The following is a 16,610-nucleotide window of genomic DNA, read 5'->3' on the forward strand; positions in this document are numbered from 1 at the left end:
ACAGCGCACGTTCCCTTGAAACTTGCGCGGCCTCGTTTTCTTCCCCCCACCAAGGGATTTTGTATTTGTATTAATAAACGAGGGAACATCAAATATCTGTGACCACAGAATCGCCATCGCCGGTCGTGATGAGGGAATTGGAGCACCGTCGGCTCGGCCGTCTTGATGACAATTGTCCGCGTCATGCCCTGGCAGCGAAAAAAAAATAAAAAAATTATTGTTTCACCTTTTTTCGGTGGTTGGACGGGCACGTCATCGCCAAAACAATCGCCAAACAATCGCCGATCGTCCATTGCTCTTGCTTACCCCTCCTTCTCCACGATCGCCCACTTAAATGCTTGACTGATTCCATCGAGTCTCGAAAGGTCGGGAAGGTGCATGACGGCGGCGACTGCACGAAACCCCCAAACTCTGGTTCGGTCCAAGGCAGGTACGACGTACAGATCGACCACTCGCTCGCTCTTTCCCTGTTCCTGTTTTTCGCCCCGAGTTCCTGCCCAGGGAACCAGTTTCCTGGCTGATAATCGCACTTTCCTGTCAACATGGCTTTGTTCCCCTCCTTCCTTCTTGGCAATCCTTGCTGTTCATCTGACACTAAACGTCAAACGCCCCCCCCCCCCCCCCCTCCCTTCACAACGAAGAAACAACCCCACCTCGTATCTATTCTTGTCTCTTCGGCCCATGTTGCTCTTTTCCCTCATCAGCATCTCATCACGTATGTGTGCATCCACAGTCTCCGGCCGTTTTGGTTGCCCGCTCGTCCCTTCCCACGTAAAAGCAATACTGCACCCGAATAGCATCGCCGCCGCCTCTACATTAAATTGCGCCGCCATCGTACAGCATTCATACCAGTATGTCGTATATTGTCCTCCATTTGGATTCATCATATTCATTCATATCCGGTCTACTCTGTACTCTGTATATATGTGCGATAGTATGTGCGTGCTATGTGCGTGATATGTGTGTGCTGTGCTGTATCTGTAAACAAAACCCAAGGACCTTGCCAAAGAAATATAAAAGAAATATATATAAAATAAAAATAAAAATAAAATGCGACCTGCCGAAAATGCATCAAAAATCCGCCAACCTGTCAAACGCCAACAACGGGCTGCATACCACTACCAGTGTGGCGCCCAACCAATGTACATCGCCGACAGGTTCGTCGCCTCCGTCGCCTGCTTGATCAGCTCCCGCGCCTGGCCCTCCACGCCCAGGGGTATCGTCTCCTCCAACAGCAGCCCATTAATCCGCCGCTTGATGTTCTTCACCACGCTCTGCGGGTCCAGCTTGACCACCGGCGGCGGCTTTGCTCGTGCTGCCGCATGGTGCTGGTGGCCGCCCCGCGGGTCTGCCTGCAGGTCCAGCGTCGGGTCGTGGATGAACGCTTCCAGCACCGCCAGCAGCGTCTCTTCCTGCTCGCGCATCATCTGCAGCGTCAGCTCGCACGACCGTCGGAACGGGCCTCGGTCGTCGCAGATGCCCATCGCCGCCCGCATGTTCTGCGTCAGCCGGAACGGCACCGTCTCCGGCTGCGTAAACAGCTTGCCCTTTTCAAACAGGCAGTTGAAGTCCACGTGCATCACTCCGCCGCTGTCCTGGTCCACCAGCACGTTTTCGCAATGCCGGTCGCCCAGTCCCAGCACCGCCCCCGCCATCGACATCACGGCCGCGGACCGCGTAAACTGCAGCCGCGCCGTGAACCACACGGCGGGATACGGGAACCGCCGCATGAACCACTCTTGCAAGACCGGTGGGAACGCAGGGAGCACCGTTGCCGTAAATACGTGCACTCGTTGTCGCGGCGTGCCCGCGTCCGTCAGCATCTTTTGGATCTCGAGTGGCTCCGGCGGCCGCGGCTGCACCTGCGACCGCCGCAAGTCGTAGTACGGCCGCAAGATTTCGCGTAGTGTCTTGAGACCAAGCACCCATTCGATGATGCCGCAGTCCTCGTTGAGTGGCGTCACGGCGTACGTCCGTATCGACAGCTGCCGCCGCGTCGCCTCCGTGTCCTTGCGTAGCGCCTGGTTGATTTGCGCGTTGACCTCCATGATCCGCTGGTCTGTTCGCATATCGTCCTTGGGCTTCAGCATAATGTCGTAGAGACGGCCGTCCGAGCCCCGGATCGTCAGCTTGCGCGGCTGCGCCAGCGACCCCAGGATCAGCACCTCGTCCATGAACGCATGGATCGTAATCACATCCGACGAAAACGCATTGTGCGTCAGCAGCGCCATCACCGTCGCGCTGTTGCTGACCTCCCCGGTCGAATTTGCCGTTGCTACCACTGCCGGCGACGACACCCCCGATACGCCGCCGCCCGCAGTGCTCGAGTCTGCAATCCGCCCCGGCATCGTCGCCGTCAGACACCGCGCAATCGGCACCACCAGGTCAATCGGGTCGTTCATGCGGAAGTTCATGTCACGCTGCAGGCTGGCAGCCTTGGTCGCGCTGTTCGCCCGGTAGTTGCCTTTGCGTCCGACTTTGACCAGGTCATCCGCCAGGGTGATGCCCGCCCGCAGTATATGCTTCAGGCTCGCCGTTGCTCCCGGCTGCGCCGTTAGCGCCTTGATCAGTCGCGCCGCCGGCTTCTTTATCGGGTGGTCCTTGGGCCGCGTCGTCATTACCCCAAATACACTCCACGATGCTTGCTGCGGATATGCCTGCACCACCTTGGTGATGATTTGGTCTAGCACAAAGCACACCTCCCTGTTCGGGTGGTTGATACGCGCAACCAGCTGCGGAAGCGCCGTGTAAAAAATAAACGGTGGTAGTCGCTGAACCTGTCGCAGCAGCCGCCGGTGCAGACCCATCAGCACTTCCGTACGCCGCTGGACGAGGTCCTCCGCCACCGCCGCTTTGCCGTCTGGTGCCTTGTGAATCTGCGACCCAAGCCCGAGCCATACTGTCAGAAATCGGGGGAGTGTCGTGTGCAGGTACTTGGTGCCTAGCCGTGCCGCGCGTAAGTAGCTTTCGATCTCAAGGCGCGCGAGCTCCCCCATCAAGAACGAGTCGCTCTGTTCGTCCGGCTTGAGCGCCTGTTCAGATTCGAGCACTTTCTTGTAATGCCGCCCCAAGAAGTAGTGGCTCTTCTCCCACTCGTTGTACTTGCTCGACAGCTCCTTGTAGCTCTCGCGCAGAACCGGCCGCGACGTTTCGCCGCTCGCATCCAGCCACCGCGTCAACAGCAGACCCGCCCGTGCAGCGAGTGGCGCCGCCTCGTGTATCGACCACTTCTGCCCAAACGACCCCGTTCCTGGCTCGCTCGCGACGCCGCTGCTGCCGCTGTCGCCCTCGTTGCTAGGAAGGCCGCGACTGATGGCCAATCGCAGGTCCGCAATGGCCTGGTGCTTACCGCCCCACGCCCACTGTCGTCGAGCGTTCTCCACTTCGGCCGCCGGGTCGCCGAGCTGTCGTGCATGCGCAATGGCTTTGAGACACTCGCCGTTCGAGCCGGTCTTTCGCGCAAGTCGTGCACTCAGGAGCCACAGCGTCGAGATTTCCTTGTCGCCATATATGGGCCGCAGCGACTCCATGGCCGCTCGCTGCAGCGCCAGCAGATACCGCTTGTCGCTGACATCTTCGAGCAAGTCCAGTCGCTGAATGAGGGTGGCGAGCGCGGCGCTTGTCTTTTTGGGGCCCTGGGCGCTGGACCGTCGCTCCATAACGTCTGCCTCGGCCTTGGTTACCGAGCTGATCAGGCGAAGATCAGTGACCACATGGGCACGGAACATGGCTTCGTGGCATGCTTGCAGCGACGTGGTTGTTGAATACGACATGGATGCGGCAATGCGATTGACAATTTTATTTAGGGCGCTGTCGAATTCAGTCATGTTCAGCTGCTGCAGATGCGACAGTGCACTGGCCACGCCTACGTTGAAAATGTCAAACGTGTCGCCCTTGTAAATTGGCACCATGGTGCCGAGCTTGTCCCACTGGAAGGTGGCCCAAGATGCCTCAAGGGCCAGGGGGAGCACTTTGCTGATCGTGCCAGCAGGTGCCTGGGACAGATTCATGCCATCCACTCTCGCCAAAAGAGCGTCTATATTGTTAATACTTGATGATTTTGAGCTACTGAAACCCACGCAGCGCCGCCAACTTGTTGACTTACCATGATGGCCAGCTTCCAAAAAGCACTTAAGAACGCGGGCCTGGATGTCGACATTATCTGGCTCCGAGCTCAGGTCAGAAAGGTGCCACGTCGTTGCCGATTCCCATCGACCGGCCTTCTGCTCGAGCAAGGCCTTTCGATACGTGTTCATCTCCACAATACTGCCGGCTTTGGACATCATGCCGCCCAGGTAGTCAGGGTCATCGATCTGCGCGTAGATGTCGATCATGTCGGATTCCGCCTTGTCCCGCCGTGCCTTTTCTTCGGCATCTTCTTCGGGTACGGTGGCCATTGCCACAGGCTCGAGGAAGAACATGGCCCGCGCATAGTCCTTGCAATATAATGCCTTTTGGGAAAGGACTTCCGCTGGGAAAGCACCAATAAACTTTTCCATGTGCGCGACGCCAGTTGGCTTTTCGTGATGGATGGAGCTTCGCAGCCAGACGAGGGCGTATTCGATCACACGGAAAACGGCCTACAATGTTAGAGAGAGAGAGAGAGATGGAGAGAGGGAGCAATGAAAACTGGCAGTCAAGGGCCACTCACATCGTAAAACAACTTTGCCTGCTCTCGATCGGCGGACGGCGCTTCGTCAGGTGGCTGATACTGCGAAATGTGTTGGAGTTCGAGCGTGATTTGCTCGCGGTCTTCATCGGTACTGCGCAGGCCGGTCACAACGTGGACGACCATGTACGGAAGCAAAAACTCGGCTACTGCCAGGTCATTGCCCCTTGCCGTGCGCGACAGCGATTCGTGCAGAATCTCAGCAAACTGGGTTTGCGGCTTGGCCAGGAGGTCGACCACGAAGGTTCTCAGCCAGTCGCCATAGGTCCGGCCAGGCCAGAAGATGGGGTATCGGATCAGAACACGCGCGGGCAACGCAATGTGGTACTTGGAGACGAGGAGAGGGGAAAGGACAACCTGCACCAGCTCAGGAAGCGCTTTCCACTTCTCGTACGTGGACTTTAGCTCGCGGCCTTGACTAAAGATGGCATTGTTGATCCCGCACTTGGTCAACAGGGTCTGCACAGCATACGCAATCAGCCCTTGGCTTGTCGAGTTTGTTGCAGAAAGAAAGGCGCGCGTTAGGACATGCTGCAGCATGTAAATAACAAAGTCGATGCTCTCTTCCAGATTGGAGAAATTGTAGATCACCACGAATGGCGGATCCTTGGCAACGGCACCGAGCCGGTTCGCGTCCAGGCAGCCGATGAAGCCAATGCAAGCCATGCATGCTGATGCCAAAGCCGGCTCTGACACGTTGTATTTTGCGGAACAGTCCAGAAGCGCGCGAACGAAGTGAGCAACGGCCGAGTCAGACTTTTCGCCCTGGGTGGGTGCTTGCAAGGAATCCTGGTTGTGTTGCAGGAATTCCTTTGCATCTTCCAGGGCGACCCAGACGACGTCTAAATTCTCGTGCGTGATGCGCTGTGCAAACAGGTCTATGGTCTGCATGCCACCGAGCGGCTTCCGCAGCTTGTCCGTTTTGTTGTCGACAGCTCTTTGGAGTTCGGGGATGTTGAGACGCGGAAGCACGTCGATCTTCTCGACAATGCAGTCCCGGTGGCGGCCATTGGGCTTAGCTAGCAGCCACTGCAGCAAGTCCTGGCATTTTTCCTTTTCCCAATCACCAAATTGGCTCCAATTTTTCCGAATAACACAAAAAGTCGTCTCGACAAGCGTGTGCACATTCTCTTCGCCGACGTTCTGCACCAGCGCAGCCCAGCACGAGATGGCTGCCCGCCGTACACTGGCTTGCCAGCAGGCGGCGTAGCCAGGGTGGTCACCAAGAGCGTCTAGGAGAAATGCAATGACTTGTGGACGGGCAACTCGAATCTCTGACCGAAGGTATTTGATGAGAATTTCGAGCGCCTCGATACCGTTAATCCAATGGCACAGATGCCTCTTGCCGTCGTAGACACGGACATCGGAAAGAAGTGTGGTAAAACCGAGAACGTGTTGCGACAGAAAGCCAATGACGATCTCGTCGTCTGTTTGCAGGCTGGTGTTGGTGTTCAATAGGCGTGCAATGGTGAGGATGGGCTTAAAGCCAATTCCTTCAACAATCTGTGCCAAGTTAGTTGCCAATTGAATTGTGTGTGTAAAGGGTACAAGGAGCGAGAGCGAGATTCCTGGGACTGGCACGTACGCTTGGAAAACGGACGGATGAGGGTGTAGACTCGTAGGTGAGATGGATGAAAAGCTCGGCCAGGACAGGAACAGCAGCGGCGCCCATAACGTCGCGGATGGTGGCCAGGCCAAGTTGGGGAGAAAATGTCTGGAAGCGTTCCATCAGATCGTCGAGAGCGCCGAACTCGGCCGGCAGTCGAACCCACATGGCCAAGATGGATGTCAGATTGCTCTTATCCATGAAAGTGAGCCACAGCTCGTCACCGTCACCGCGGTACTCGGAAATTTTTCGGATGGCAGCCGTCTGGTGGTTGAAGAGCAGCGAAGGGATAGCTTGGGACTGCAGGTGCAGTGCCAGCTTTGGAGCGGTCGTGCCAAAGAGGTTGGCAATGGCACTGGCAACATCCGGCCGATCGGCTATGTGCTTGACAATTAAATGTGCCGTTTTGCGCCAATACGGCTCGAAGATCTCGTTTGGAGTCCGGCCAAAGTGGCTCGCTAGATGGCGGAGCTGTGAAAAGGAGTGTCAGGACGGGCGCATGAGAGTAGAGTCGAGAGTCGACAGGCAGGAATACAAACGAAGACGACAATTGAAGTTGGATCATTGCTCACTTCTAAGATGGCCATATTCCAGACCGGCATGTGTTCGCTGTCCAGATGGGCCAGCAGTCCACACAGCATGGGCCTCAGTTGGTTTTCGGCAACGGCCCTTGATGCAAGTCAGCTGCATGTTCCAGGTGGAGGTGGGGGGGAGGGGATTCGGATGAACGTAAAGAAAGCTGGTAATTGACAGCTTGTGCTTACATTGCCATGTACATCCAGGTCAACGAGCTTGTTTCCTGCATGATACAGTCGCCCGAGGCCAGCATGTGGTCTAGCCCGCTGTAGAAACGCCGCCGGTTCTTCTCCATTACGCACTTGGACGCATCTGTCCGGTCGCGCACAAAAACGCTGACGGATTTTCTGTGAATGTTAGCCAGACGTATTCAGAAGTAAGGGACTCGTGAAAAGTCGTGCCACTTCATACGCACGCAGCTTGGTCCCGGACGGCTTTGTCGGGGCTGTAAAGCTGGGCCGAGCACCACTTGCAGAGATCCGACTGCTCGTAGTCGAGAATCTCGTCCGTGTTGGCATGGAGAACTATGCGCCGAAGAAGTATCAAGGCTCGTACAGTGAGCGGGCCAGTCGTTGGAACGAGGGTCGTGATAATGTTCAGGAACAGTTGAAACGCACACGCAGCGTCCCCCCTCTCCTTCTCCTTGTGTCGAGGTGGTGTATATGTTGTGTCAAATGTCTTGCAGGGTTTGCACATTATGGGGGAGCTGTTGTCGTGGGGGTCGACAAGGGTTGCTGTGTGGTCGATGGCACACAGGGTCTGGCTGAGGAACTGGAGGGCGGAGCAGATTGTCTGCTCGTCTTGAAGGTCCTCACGACTCTGTATCGCTTCGCTAGGGAGAAGGGAGGAGATTGTGTCAGCAGGTTGGATGTCTCGAGCTCAAACCCATCTGTCTGTAACTTACTACATAGTGCTAAGCGTCTCTCGGACATTGTCGCCCATCTCGACGCCGAACTTGGCGCATATCCGGTTGCGGATGTTTGTCAGGATCGGCACCGGGGCCGATGGCTCGGTCTTTCGTCTCTTGGATTCTCGTTCTTGGTTTTCAGTCCCATCGTCGCCGACGATGTAACTATTGTTTGGGATTTGAGACTCCATAGGGTCTGGCGCAGGCTCGCCCTCGGCGTCGGGCCGCAGAGAGGCATTGTGCGGCGGGATGCTCATCGTGGAACAACACCGGGCCTCTGCAACATGTGTTGTGGACAATGCATGGGTCCCGGGTTCGCGAGGACCACGAGAGGAGCTATGGCCTTAGTGGTGTTGCTGTTTTGTTGTTTTTGTTGTTAGTGGTGATGGTGGTGGTGGCGAGGCTGCGTTCTTGCCATTTGCCGTCTAAACTGAGCGTCACGTCGAGACGCGCAACCTGAAAAAGAAAGAGCGACCCAAGGCTTTGGTCACTGATCGCGTGGTCACGTGAATCAATTTGTGGGAAGATCACCCCACTGCTAGCCGCAGTGTCCCGCCTGTGGCCCCAGCGCACTGGAGAAAAGTAGTGCTCGCGGTGTCAGTGCACATCCTACGTCGCGCCATTTCTTTGCGACGACCAGCGACAACACAAACCTTCAACACAGGCTTCGATCACCACCTCGACACGGACAATGCTTCCATCACTCCGCCGGATGGCGTTCCAGAAGAACCGATACCGGTCGGCGGCCGACGCCAACACATTTGCGGCTCGCTACCGTGCGCATATGGCCAAGCACCCGTTTTTGCTCTTTGGGCTGCCGTTCATGGCCGTGATCATTGGCGGGTCGTTTGTCCTGACGACGGCGACGGCGATACGCTACGAACGGCACGACCGCAAGGTGCGCATGGTATCGCGCGAGGACGAGCTGGGCATCGGCAAGAGCGGCCGGCGGGTGAACATGCGTGAAGAATACAACGTAAGTGGACGCGGTGGAGCATTTGTAAAAGCTTTTGTTGAGGCCTTTTTCCCCTGGGACGCATCGACAGTGATCATCTGTGACTGACACGTGTTGGCAGCGACTGGCACACAAGGATCTGGACAACTGGGAGCAGAAACGTGTTGAGCGCCTGAAGGGCGAAAGCGACGGCGTGTTGTAAGGGTCGACGAGCAGCAACAACAAGCAAACGAAGGCGCGGATAAAGGAATGCAAGCGATGCCAGCCGCACAGCTGAAGACGGGAGCAGCGGCCGATTGCTGACAGCACGGCCGAATGCCAATACCGGAGCCCGGCCAGCTGAAGAACCACGACGGTTTCGAGGCCGGTAAGTTGTCGTCACGTGACACCTTATCCAGTTGACCGACGATACTTTACTGGCCACCGAGCAGAGCATGCGAGCCGATCAAACGGCGGTGTGCGGAGCATGCCGCGTGCTGTGTAATTGTTTAGCGGCGCTCATTCCTACTGCGACACAGGTGTACAGCGCCTACAGACTGGCATGCAGATGTGCACTCGGTCAGCTCAATTGGGATGTGCAGGCGAAAAAAACACTGCGAACAATGCATGGCCTGCATGAGCAAAGGAAACCAGCCTGCGGGCAGAATGCAGAATGGCGTCTGGACTCGGACCGCTTGCGGTCGGGTGACCACTCTGCAGGTGGCTGACCTCACATTATTTACGTGTCTCTGTATGGGCGGTCCGTAGTATTGGTGGTGGCATGAGACGATAGTTCGGATAAATACATATAAATCCCACGATATGCACCAATGCGATTCAGAGGCGAAAAATACATGAGTGACGTTCGCACTTGCCTTGGAAGTGAAGGTGGCCCATAATGGCCAGAATGGGGGCGGATCAAAGCCAGAGGGCCAAGACCGAGGCTCCTGCCCCATTTCTGCACCAGAGGACCTCAACAAACATCGTTTGTGCCCTTTGCTCGCGATAAAGGCAAAACAACTCACCACACCAGCACCCGTGCACCCAGCGACGTTCAGCCGCTGTTGTTGACCATTGACTGTTGACATTACAGAAATTGCCAGCCTTTGCCGCCTACGCGCTACATACCTCTCGTGCGGGCGGGCTGTAGACCGCCGTGTTGACAGTGCGGCATCCATTTTCGCGCCCTCTGTTTCCACGCCATTCCGTCTTTCGTCCTCAGCCCCGGCGTCTTTTCCTGGCGGACCAGATTCGATACGGCACAATCCGTCAGCAGCCGCAGTAAAAAGCAGCCGCAGGAACTGCAGTCGGGCGCCATGTCCAACCCGCAGGCGCCGACCAGCTCGCCTCGGTCGGTGCCTCTCCGGTCAGCTCTGCGCGACGATTCAGACCGGACGCCGCCCTTGAGTGGCCTGACAAAAGGTGAGTCTCTATGAGTATTTGATAGTTTGGTGTTTACGGTCTTTCGCGTCATGTGTATGGACTTTGGTTTTGATCTGTCTTTGTCTTATCTCTGCGCAATTTCATGCATGCAGAGCTATATGCACATCTTTTTGGTGTTGTGTGCTTACTCGCCCTCACCCCCCGTCGTTGTCCTCGGTTTGCCCCCCGTCTACCTTCAGTCTACCATATGCCTCGCAACAAAAAGGGGTCATGTGGCCCTCGGTGGCCACCTTGCTGCTGCAGTTGCTGCTGCAGCGTGGGGGCAGGCACCTTTGTTGTACTGCATGGTAGCTAGTGTCGTGTGCCTTTTCGAGAACTCGGCTAGTCACTGTCGCGTGCCTATTTCAATGGCTCACCTCCTCCTTATTATGGCACTCTTCCCTGGCACTGTCTGGGCTACTCACCCATCTTCTTTGTCATTCTCTCTTTTTCCCACTGGCAGAATGTATATTGACAGCTTTACAGCGGTGCAAATCGCCGAGCCCGACGTTACTGACGTCCTGGAGCCGCCGCCCGTCGAGGAACTGCCGCCTCGCAAGCAGTTCACGGTCACAGGCGCTAAGCGCCTCAGCGGTCGGGCGGCCGTCTTGCCGTTACCCGCGTCCTCGCGGAACTCCGTCAGCAGCCAGACCAGTCTCGATGGCCTGGCCACGTACATGACTTCGCCGGCGCAGCTGGCCGCCGACGACCCGCGCCAAAACGCCTCGCCCCTCATGCGGCCGCTCATCAACCCGCTGCAGCAGCACCACCACCAGCAGCGTCACCGCGCCGTCGATCATATCAGTGGCCGCCTCCTGGCCCAGATTAGCGAGTGGATCCAGCACGAGCGCATCAAGAAGGAAACTCGCAAGTCCCGCAAGGTTCGGGCTCACGGCAGCCGCAAGAACCGGTCACCGCCGGCCGAGGACGGTGCCAAGCGGAGCAGCAAGACGAAAGAGCGCCGCGAGCGGCTAGCAGCTGACGACACTGCAGCCGCGCGCGACACCACCTCAGCAGCCGCCGTCGACAATGGTGACGACGATGATGACGTCCCTGTCGGTCAAACCACAGTGTCAAGACACCACCGTGCACCATCGACGGGCTCAGCGTCGAGCGACGTGTCTCTCGACCGCCTGCAACGCATCATCGACGACAACATGTCCGCTCTTGGGATCGAGTCGATCTCCAACTATGTGGGCGGTCTGCGTATTGGCGGCGGTGGCGGCAGCGGCCTAAGCAGCAGCGGCATCAGCAACAGCGGACGCCGCCACTCGCGCACGCTGCGCTACATTCCCAGTCGCACGGCTTCGTCCGACACCGAATACATGGACGGCGACGTGCTGGTGCCGGGCTGCGACGCCGTCCTGGACAACTCCAAGACGCTCAAGTACTCGACGTCTACGACCAGCATCCCACTGGCAAGCAGCAGCGGCCGGGCAGCGTCAGACGCCGGGTCCATCTCGAGCCGGCGCGAGGACAAGGAGCGGCAGGCATGGTACAAGTTCAAGAACGAAATCATTCGCTTGGCACACACACTCCGCCTGAAGGGTTGGCGCAAGGTCCCACTCGACGCTGGCGAGACAATCACCGTTGAGCGTCTCAGTGGTGCGCTGACCAATGCCGTCTATGTGGTGTCGCCTCCCGCAGACCTGGGCGGCGGCGAGCACAGCAACAATGGCCTGGGCCAGAGCCAGAGCCACAGTGGTGGAAGTGACGCCGGGATGTCGCCCCTGGTCATGCCATCGGGCTTGACACCCTCCAGCAGCACGCTCAGTTTGGCGGGTGGCAGCAGCAAGACCGTGCTGCCAAACAAGCTGTTGCTTCGCATCTACGGCCCACAGGTGGAGCACTTAATCGACCGTGAGAAGGAGCTCAGCGTCCTACGCCGTCTGGGACGCAAGAAGATCGGTCCTCGCCTGCTAGGCACCTTTGGCAACGGCCGCTTCGAGCAGTTCTTCAAGGCAACGACGCTGACGGCGGCCAACCTCCGCGAACCTGAGACGTCCAAGCAGATTGCCAAGCGAATGCGCGAGCTGCACGACGGTGTCGAACTGCTCGAGGAGGAGCTGGACGCAGGCCCCACTGTGTGGCAGAACTGGGACCGCTGGTTGGACACGGTGGAAGCCACAATCACGTTCCTCGACCGGGAGGTGCGCCTCGGTGCAGAGCGCGAGCGCCTGCAACGGCAGGCTGCCCAGGACGGCGTTCCCGTCCCCAGCGACGCGGCGTTGCCGCCGCAGACCGGCTCGTTTATGGACACCTGGAAGTCCAGAGGCTACGTGTGCGGCGTGGAGTGGCCCAAGTTCAAGGCGCTTCTCGAAAAACACCGCGAGATGGTGAAGAGTTACTACGGCGGATCGCGAAGGATCCGAGACCGCCTGATCTTTGCCCACAACGATGTAAGTCGCGTGTTTTGTGTCCCTGCACCTGTATAACCCTTCTTGACTTTCAGCCGTACGGACCGTACTGACCACTATTACAGACACAATATGGAAACATTCTGCGCATCCGCCCCGACGAACGGTCGCCGCTGCTGCAGCCCGAGAATGAGCACAAGCAGCTGATTGTCATTGACTTTGAGTACGCTTCGGCCAACCTTCCGGGCAACGAGTTTGCCAACCACTTCACCGAGTGGACATACAACTACCACGACAGCGTAGCCTCGCACGCCTGCTTCGCCGACCGCTATCCGACGCCCGAGCAACAGCGCCGCTTCATCCGTGCCTACGTCGACCACCGCCCCGAGTTCCCGCACCAGTGCGCCAGCAGCACACCGCGCTTCGGCCCCATGTCGCTGCCGCCTCTGCCACCTCTACTGGAGCAGCCGCTCTCCGGGCCTGTGCTGTCTGCCGGTGTGCATTCGGCCGGCACCGCCTCGGCACCGCCCACGTTGCCGAACCAGTCGACCTCGCACACAGCCTCCTCGGCCAGCTCGATTGTCGACTTTATGCTAGACGCGCGCGCGCCGCCGGGTGGTTGGATGGAGGAGGAGCGCCGGCGAGAAGAGCTGCTGGAGCGGCAGGTCGATGAGCTCATGGAAGAGACGCGGCTGTGGCGCGCTGCCAACAGTGCCATGTGGGTGGCCTGGGGCATTGTGCAAGCGAAGGTGCCTGGATTCAGCCTGCCGCCAAAGGAGGGCTCGTCATCTGCTGCCTCTGTTCTGGCGGAGGATCACGACGACGACATTACGATTGACGGCGAGGCCGTCGAGGCCGATGACGCTACCGAGCCCGAAGAGGAGTTTGACTACCTCGGCTACGCGCAAGAGCGTGCGTTCTTTGTGCTGGGCGACTGCATCAAGGCGGGCCTGTTGCAACTGGACGAGCTGCCGGCCGACGTGCAGTCGAAGGTGAAGATGATTGATTACTAGGATCGGGGACGGTCGGGGTGTTTGTGGGCGATAGGTGAGGGCGACCATCCCCCAAGACGCATTGCATGCACGCTATGGCATAAACAGCTTCGCACACGACCCATAGCCGTGATCAACCTATGCCCGATAGCAAATTCATAGCGATAAATTCTTGTCTTGCTCGCAGTCGATCCGTCCGTCAATTTCATCTACCCGACATTGTCGCGATATTGCCTCGCCACTGCCTTCCACCGCTCGTTCTGCCTTGGACTTTGCTGAGTGGGCAGTCTGTCTATACCTAGTCGATATCGCGTCACGTTTCCACTACTCTTTCACGGCCCCATTCTCGACTCCTCTAGCCCTCTGTCCCTTTGCTCCTCTCTTTCTCTATTCCGCAAGGCTCACTTGCTACTCCGCGAGCGCTGCAGATCGGAGGTCGCTAAGGGCCATACGGTGGCTGCATCGGGCTACAGAACGGCCAAAAGCGGTCGCCCCCTGTACGGTGCATGCCAGGTCAGAGGCCCCAAAGATGGTCAAAGGGGACGTACAGTCGCCTTTTTGTTTTACTGAGTCCGCCTTGATTTACGACATGGTGGTTTCAGATTCCGTGTCTACTTTCCCCGATTCCTGATAACTGATTCCTGGTTAATGGTCACAGGTTACAAGCTCGTAACCACTCTTTTTGTCCCTCGCTACACGCCGACTCGTACCAACAGCCGTGCGGCGCTGGCCGGGCCCTCTGCAACCGTGGCTTTGCAGTGCGTGACCATACCACCATCACAGGCCAACGGAACAAGGCGCGCGACAGGCAGTTCTTTGGCAGGTTGTCTGGACCTCTTCGGCCATCTCGGGGTCTGAATGAGAGGGAAGACAAAAGGAGCCTAGGCGGGGCGTCTATATGCCCGGTCGTGGTTGGCTCTTTCTCCAGCTTTGTCTCTCTCAGTCACTCTGGGACCTCCTTGTCCGGTGTCGCCGCAAAGTATGTTTTATACATCTGGTTGCATCTCTGTTGCATCTGCTGCTGCATGTTGTCCCATTTTTTTCCCGTGTCTGTGCAACGCACCTATCCTTCTCCTTCCTCCCGTCCCTGTACCACACGCGCACTCTCACATTGAATCTCTCAGTTTGTCTCTTTCGAGCTGGGCATTAAATCACACAATATATATATAGCCTCCCCCTTTTATGATTTTGTGGGGATTTTAATATCAGAGATTTGTTGGCACTGCACTGCGCGCTTGCGGTTAAAATACGCGATTGACCAGTTCATTAAGTGGTAAAGGGAGAGCGAGGGGAAAAGAGAATATAAAAGTGAAAAAGAAAAAGAAAAAAGAAAAAAGAAAAAAGAAAAAAGAAAAAAGAAAAAAGAAAAAAGAAGAAAGAAGAAAGAAGAAAGAAGAAAGAAGAAAGAGATACTCAGTCAGTGAATTATGCCTTGATGAGGGCCACAATTTAATATGACCAAGGCTCTGCAAGACAAAAATGTAAAAAGAGACCACAGCGACTATTTTACAAATTATTGCACCATATTCTGCCGAGAGGGATACAGGCGAGACTTAAAAAAGGTAGGAAGGGAGGTCGGGTCTAGCCGACCTACAGGCAAAATGGACGATTAAAAGCCAATCGTTTTCTGGCCACTTTTGGTGACCGTCTCAGGGAAATGCAGACAGTTAGGGGGCCATGCATAATGTGAATAGAGGAATCGAAGCGACGAAGCAGTCAGGAACTTATGGTGGCCATGATAATATAGTCATGAGAGAAAGATAATTGAGTTTATTTTTTTTATTTTTTTTTTTGTAAAAGCAGATCCTGATGAAGAAATGAATGCAACAGTACGCCGCGTCTATGGCGTTTGTCAACAAACGGGGAGCGTAGAACGATCATGGACATCCGCGGCGACGTGTGCGTATACACCGTGATACGAACCACCAAAAAGGACTGCCACACGGCACTTTGGAGTGTACTCACACCACACACAGCGGACGAACTTGTTGGCTGCAACACTTGAATTAAGACAAGATCATGAATAGATTTTCTATAAACAGTAAAATGAAAATAAATAAAGAAAAACGCAAGGGAGAATGCGGACATCGAGAGCGACATCAAAAAGTCTGGCGCTAAACCACAGGCCAGGAGCCAACCACGCGTGGGTTATCCACATGCAAATCCAATGCAGGTCCATCTGAGCTGCATGCCCCCTTACCCGATTCGGCTTTTGCACAACAAGATTGTAGGGAGCATGTTTTGTTGCATTCTGCGACGCTGATTCTTTGGTTTGTTTTGCTGCAACGGCATGCAAAGGTTGCATATCACTAGACCCTGGTCTGGTCCAGGCACAAAGCCGACAACGACTGGGAAAGTCACAAAAAAGTGGGATGGAGCAGCCCGTACAACACTGTGACGGGGACATCTGATGCGCTGAAAATGACAGCCGACCCCCAAAGGCCAAAAAGGGTTAGCCATCTGCATTCTTGACGGACCACGCCATTTACGTCGTACAGACGTGGAATACATAGCAGACCCTCTGCTGTTTTGCCTGTTGTACTTGGCATTGCGCGGGGACTGTTGCCGTTTGGAGAGGATTCCATCTGTGGACTTGGTTTCTTTTCAGAATCAGCAGCGGTCATCGGTCACGGGATACAGAAAGAAAGACCACAACTTTCAAAAGCGTTGTAAGTAGAAGAGAGAGAGAGAAACAGCAGTCAAGCTACAAATGTCAGGTCCAATCCCGAGGCAGGGACGACTACAAAGGCTCCGTCAGGCAGACTTGTCTTGCATATCATCGAAGCGAACTAAGAAAGCGTGTTGCATCTACAACATACAGAGACCAGGCCGGCACTTTTTGTCTCCGTTTTTCTGGTTGTAAGTGGATCTTACTGCAACTGGAAATGCCCACGCCAAGACTCATACTTCAAAGCTCGGCGGACTTCAAAGCTCGCCGACCTTGTGTTCTTGTCTAAAAATTAAGTAAAGTAAAATAAAATAAAATAAATGGAATGAAATGGACTAAAAAGAATGCCTCCGTACTCTGTACAACAATGTCCGATACAACTACGGCACCGCAAGACACTTCAAAAATCAACCTGGGGGCAGAAAATCGAGCAGACAGCCAGCTAGTGAGGCCAAGAGGCGGCTACGTACCATATTGGT

At 56.1% G+C, this 16,610-nt stretch overlaps 3 protein-coding genes across 3 annotated transcripts; 2 read left to right on the top strand and 1 right to left on the bottom strand.

The window, feature by feature from the left end:
- Positions 1-1,118: 1,118 nt before the first annotated feature.
- Positions 1,119-8,015, bottom strand: SPBR_05465 (inositol kinase kinase; the record flags this gene model as incomplete). The annotated part of the gene is made up of 8 exons (XM_040763729.1): positions 1,119-4,036; positions 4,106-4,580; positions 4,652-6,172; positions 6,255-6,746; positions 6,848-6,944; positions 7,040-7,198; positions 7,267-7,683; positions 7,756-8,015. 8 exons carry the CDS (start codon positions 8,013-8,015, stop codon positions 1,119-1,121), a joined length of 6,339 nt encoding a protein of 2,112 aa, XP_040622633.1.
- A 455-nt stretch (positions 8,016-8,470) lies between these two features.
- SPBR_06257 (cytochrome c oxidase-assembly factor mitochondrial) lies at positions 8,471-8,915 on the top strand (the record flags this gene model as incomplete). Its single annotated transcript, XM_040764519.1, has 2 exons — positions 8,471-8,734; positions 8,835-8,915. 2 exons carry the CDS (start codon positions 8,471-8,473, stop codon positions 8,913-8,915), a joined length of 345 nt encoding a protein of 114 aa, XP_040622634.1.
- Positions 8,916-10,008: 1,093 nt separating this feature from the next.
- SPBR_05543 (choline/ethanolamine kinase) lies at positions 10,009-13,484 on the top strand (the record flags this gene model as incomplete). Its single annotated transcript, XM_040763806.1, has 4 exons — positions 10,009-10,114; positions 10,601-11,974; positions 12,038-12,513; positions 12,597-13,484. 4 exons carry the CDS (start codon positions 10,009-10,011, stop codon positions 13,482-13,484), a joined length of 2,844 nt encoding a protein of 947 aa, XP_040622635.1.
- Positions 13,485-16,610: the final 3,126 nt, after the last annotated feature.

Source organism: Sporothrix brasiliensis (assembly GCF_000820605.1).
Source record: "Sporothrix brasiliensis 5110 chromosome Unknown Cont15, whole genome shotgun sequence".
NCBI classification, from domain to species: Eukaryota; Fungi; Ascomycota; class Sordariomycetes; order Ophiostomatales; family Ophiostomataceae; genus Sporothrix; species Sporothrix brasiliensis.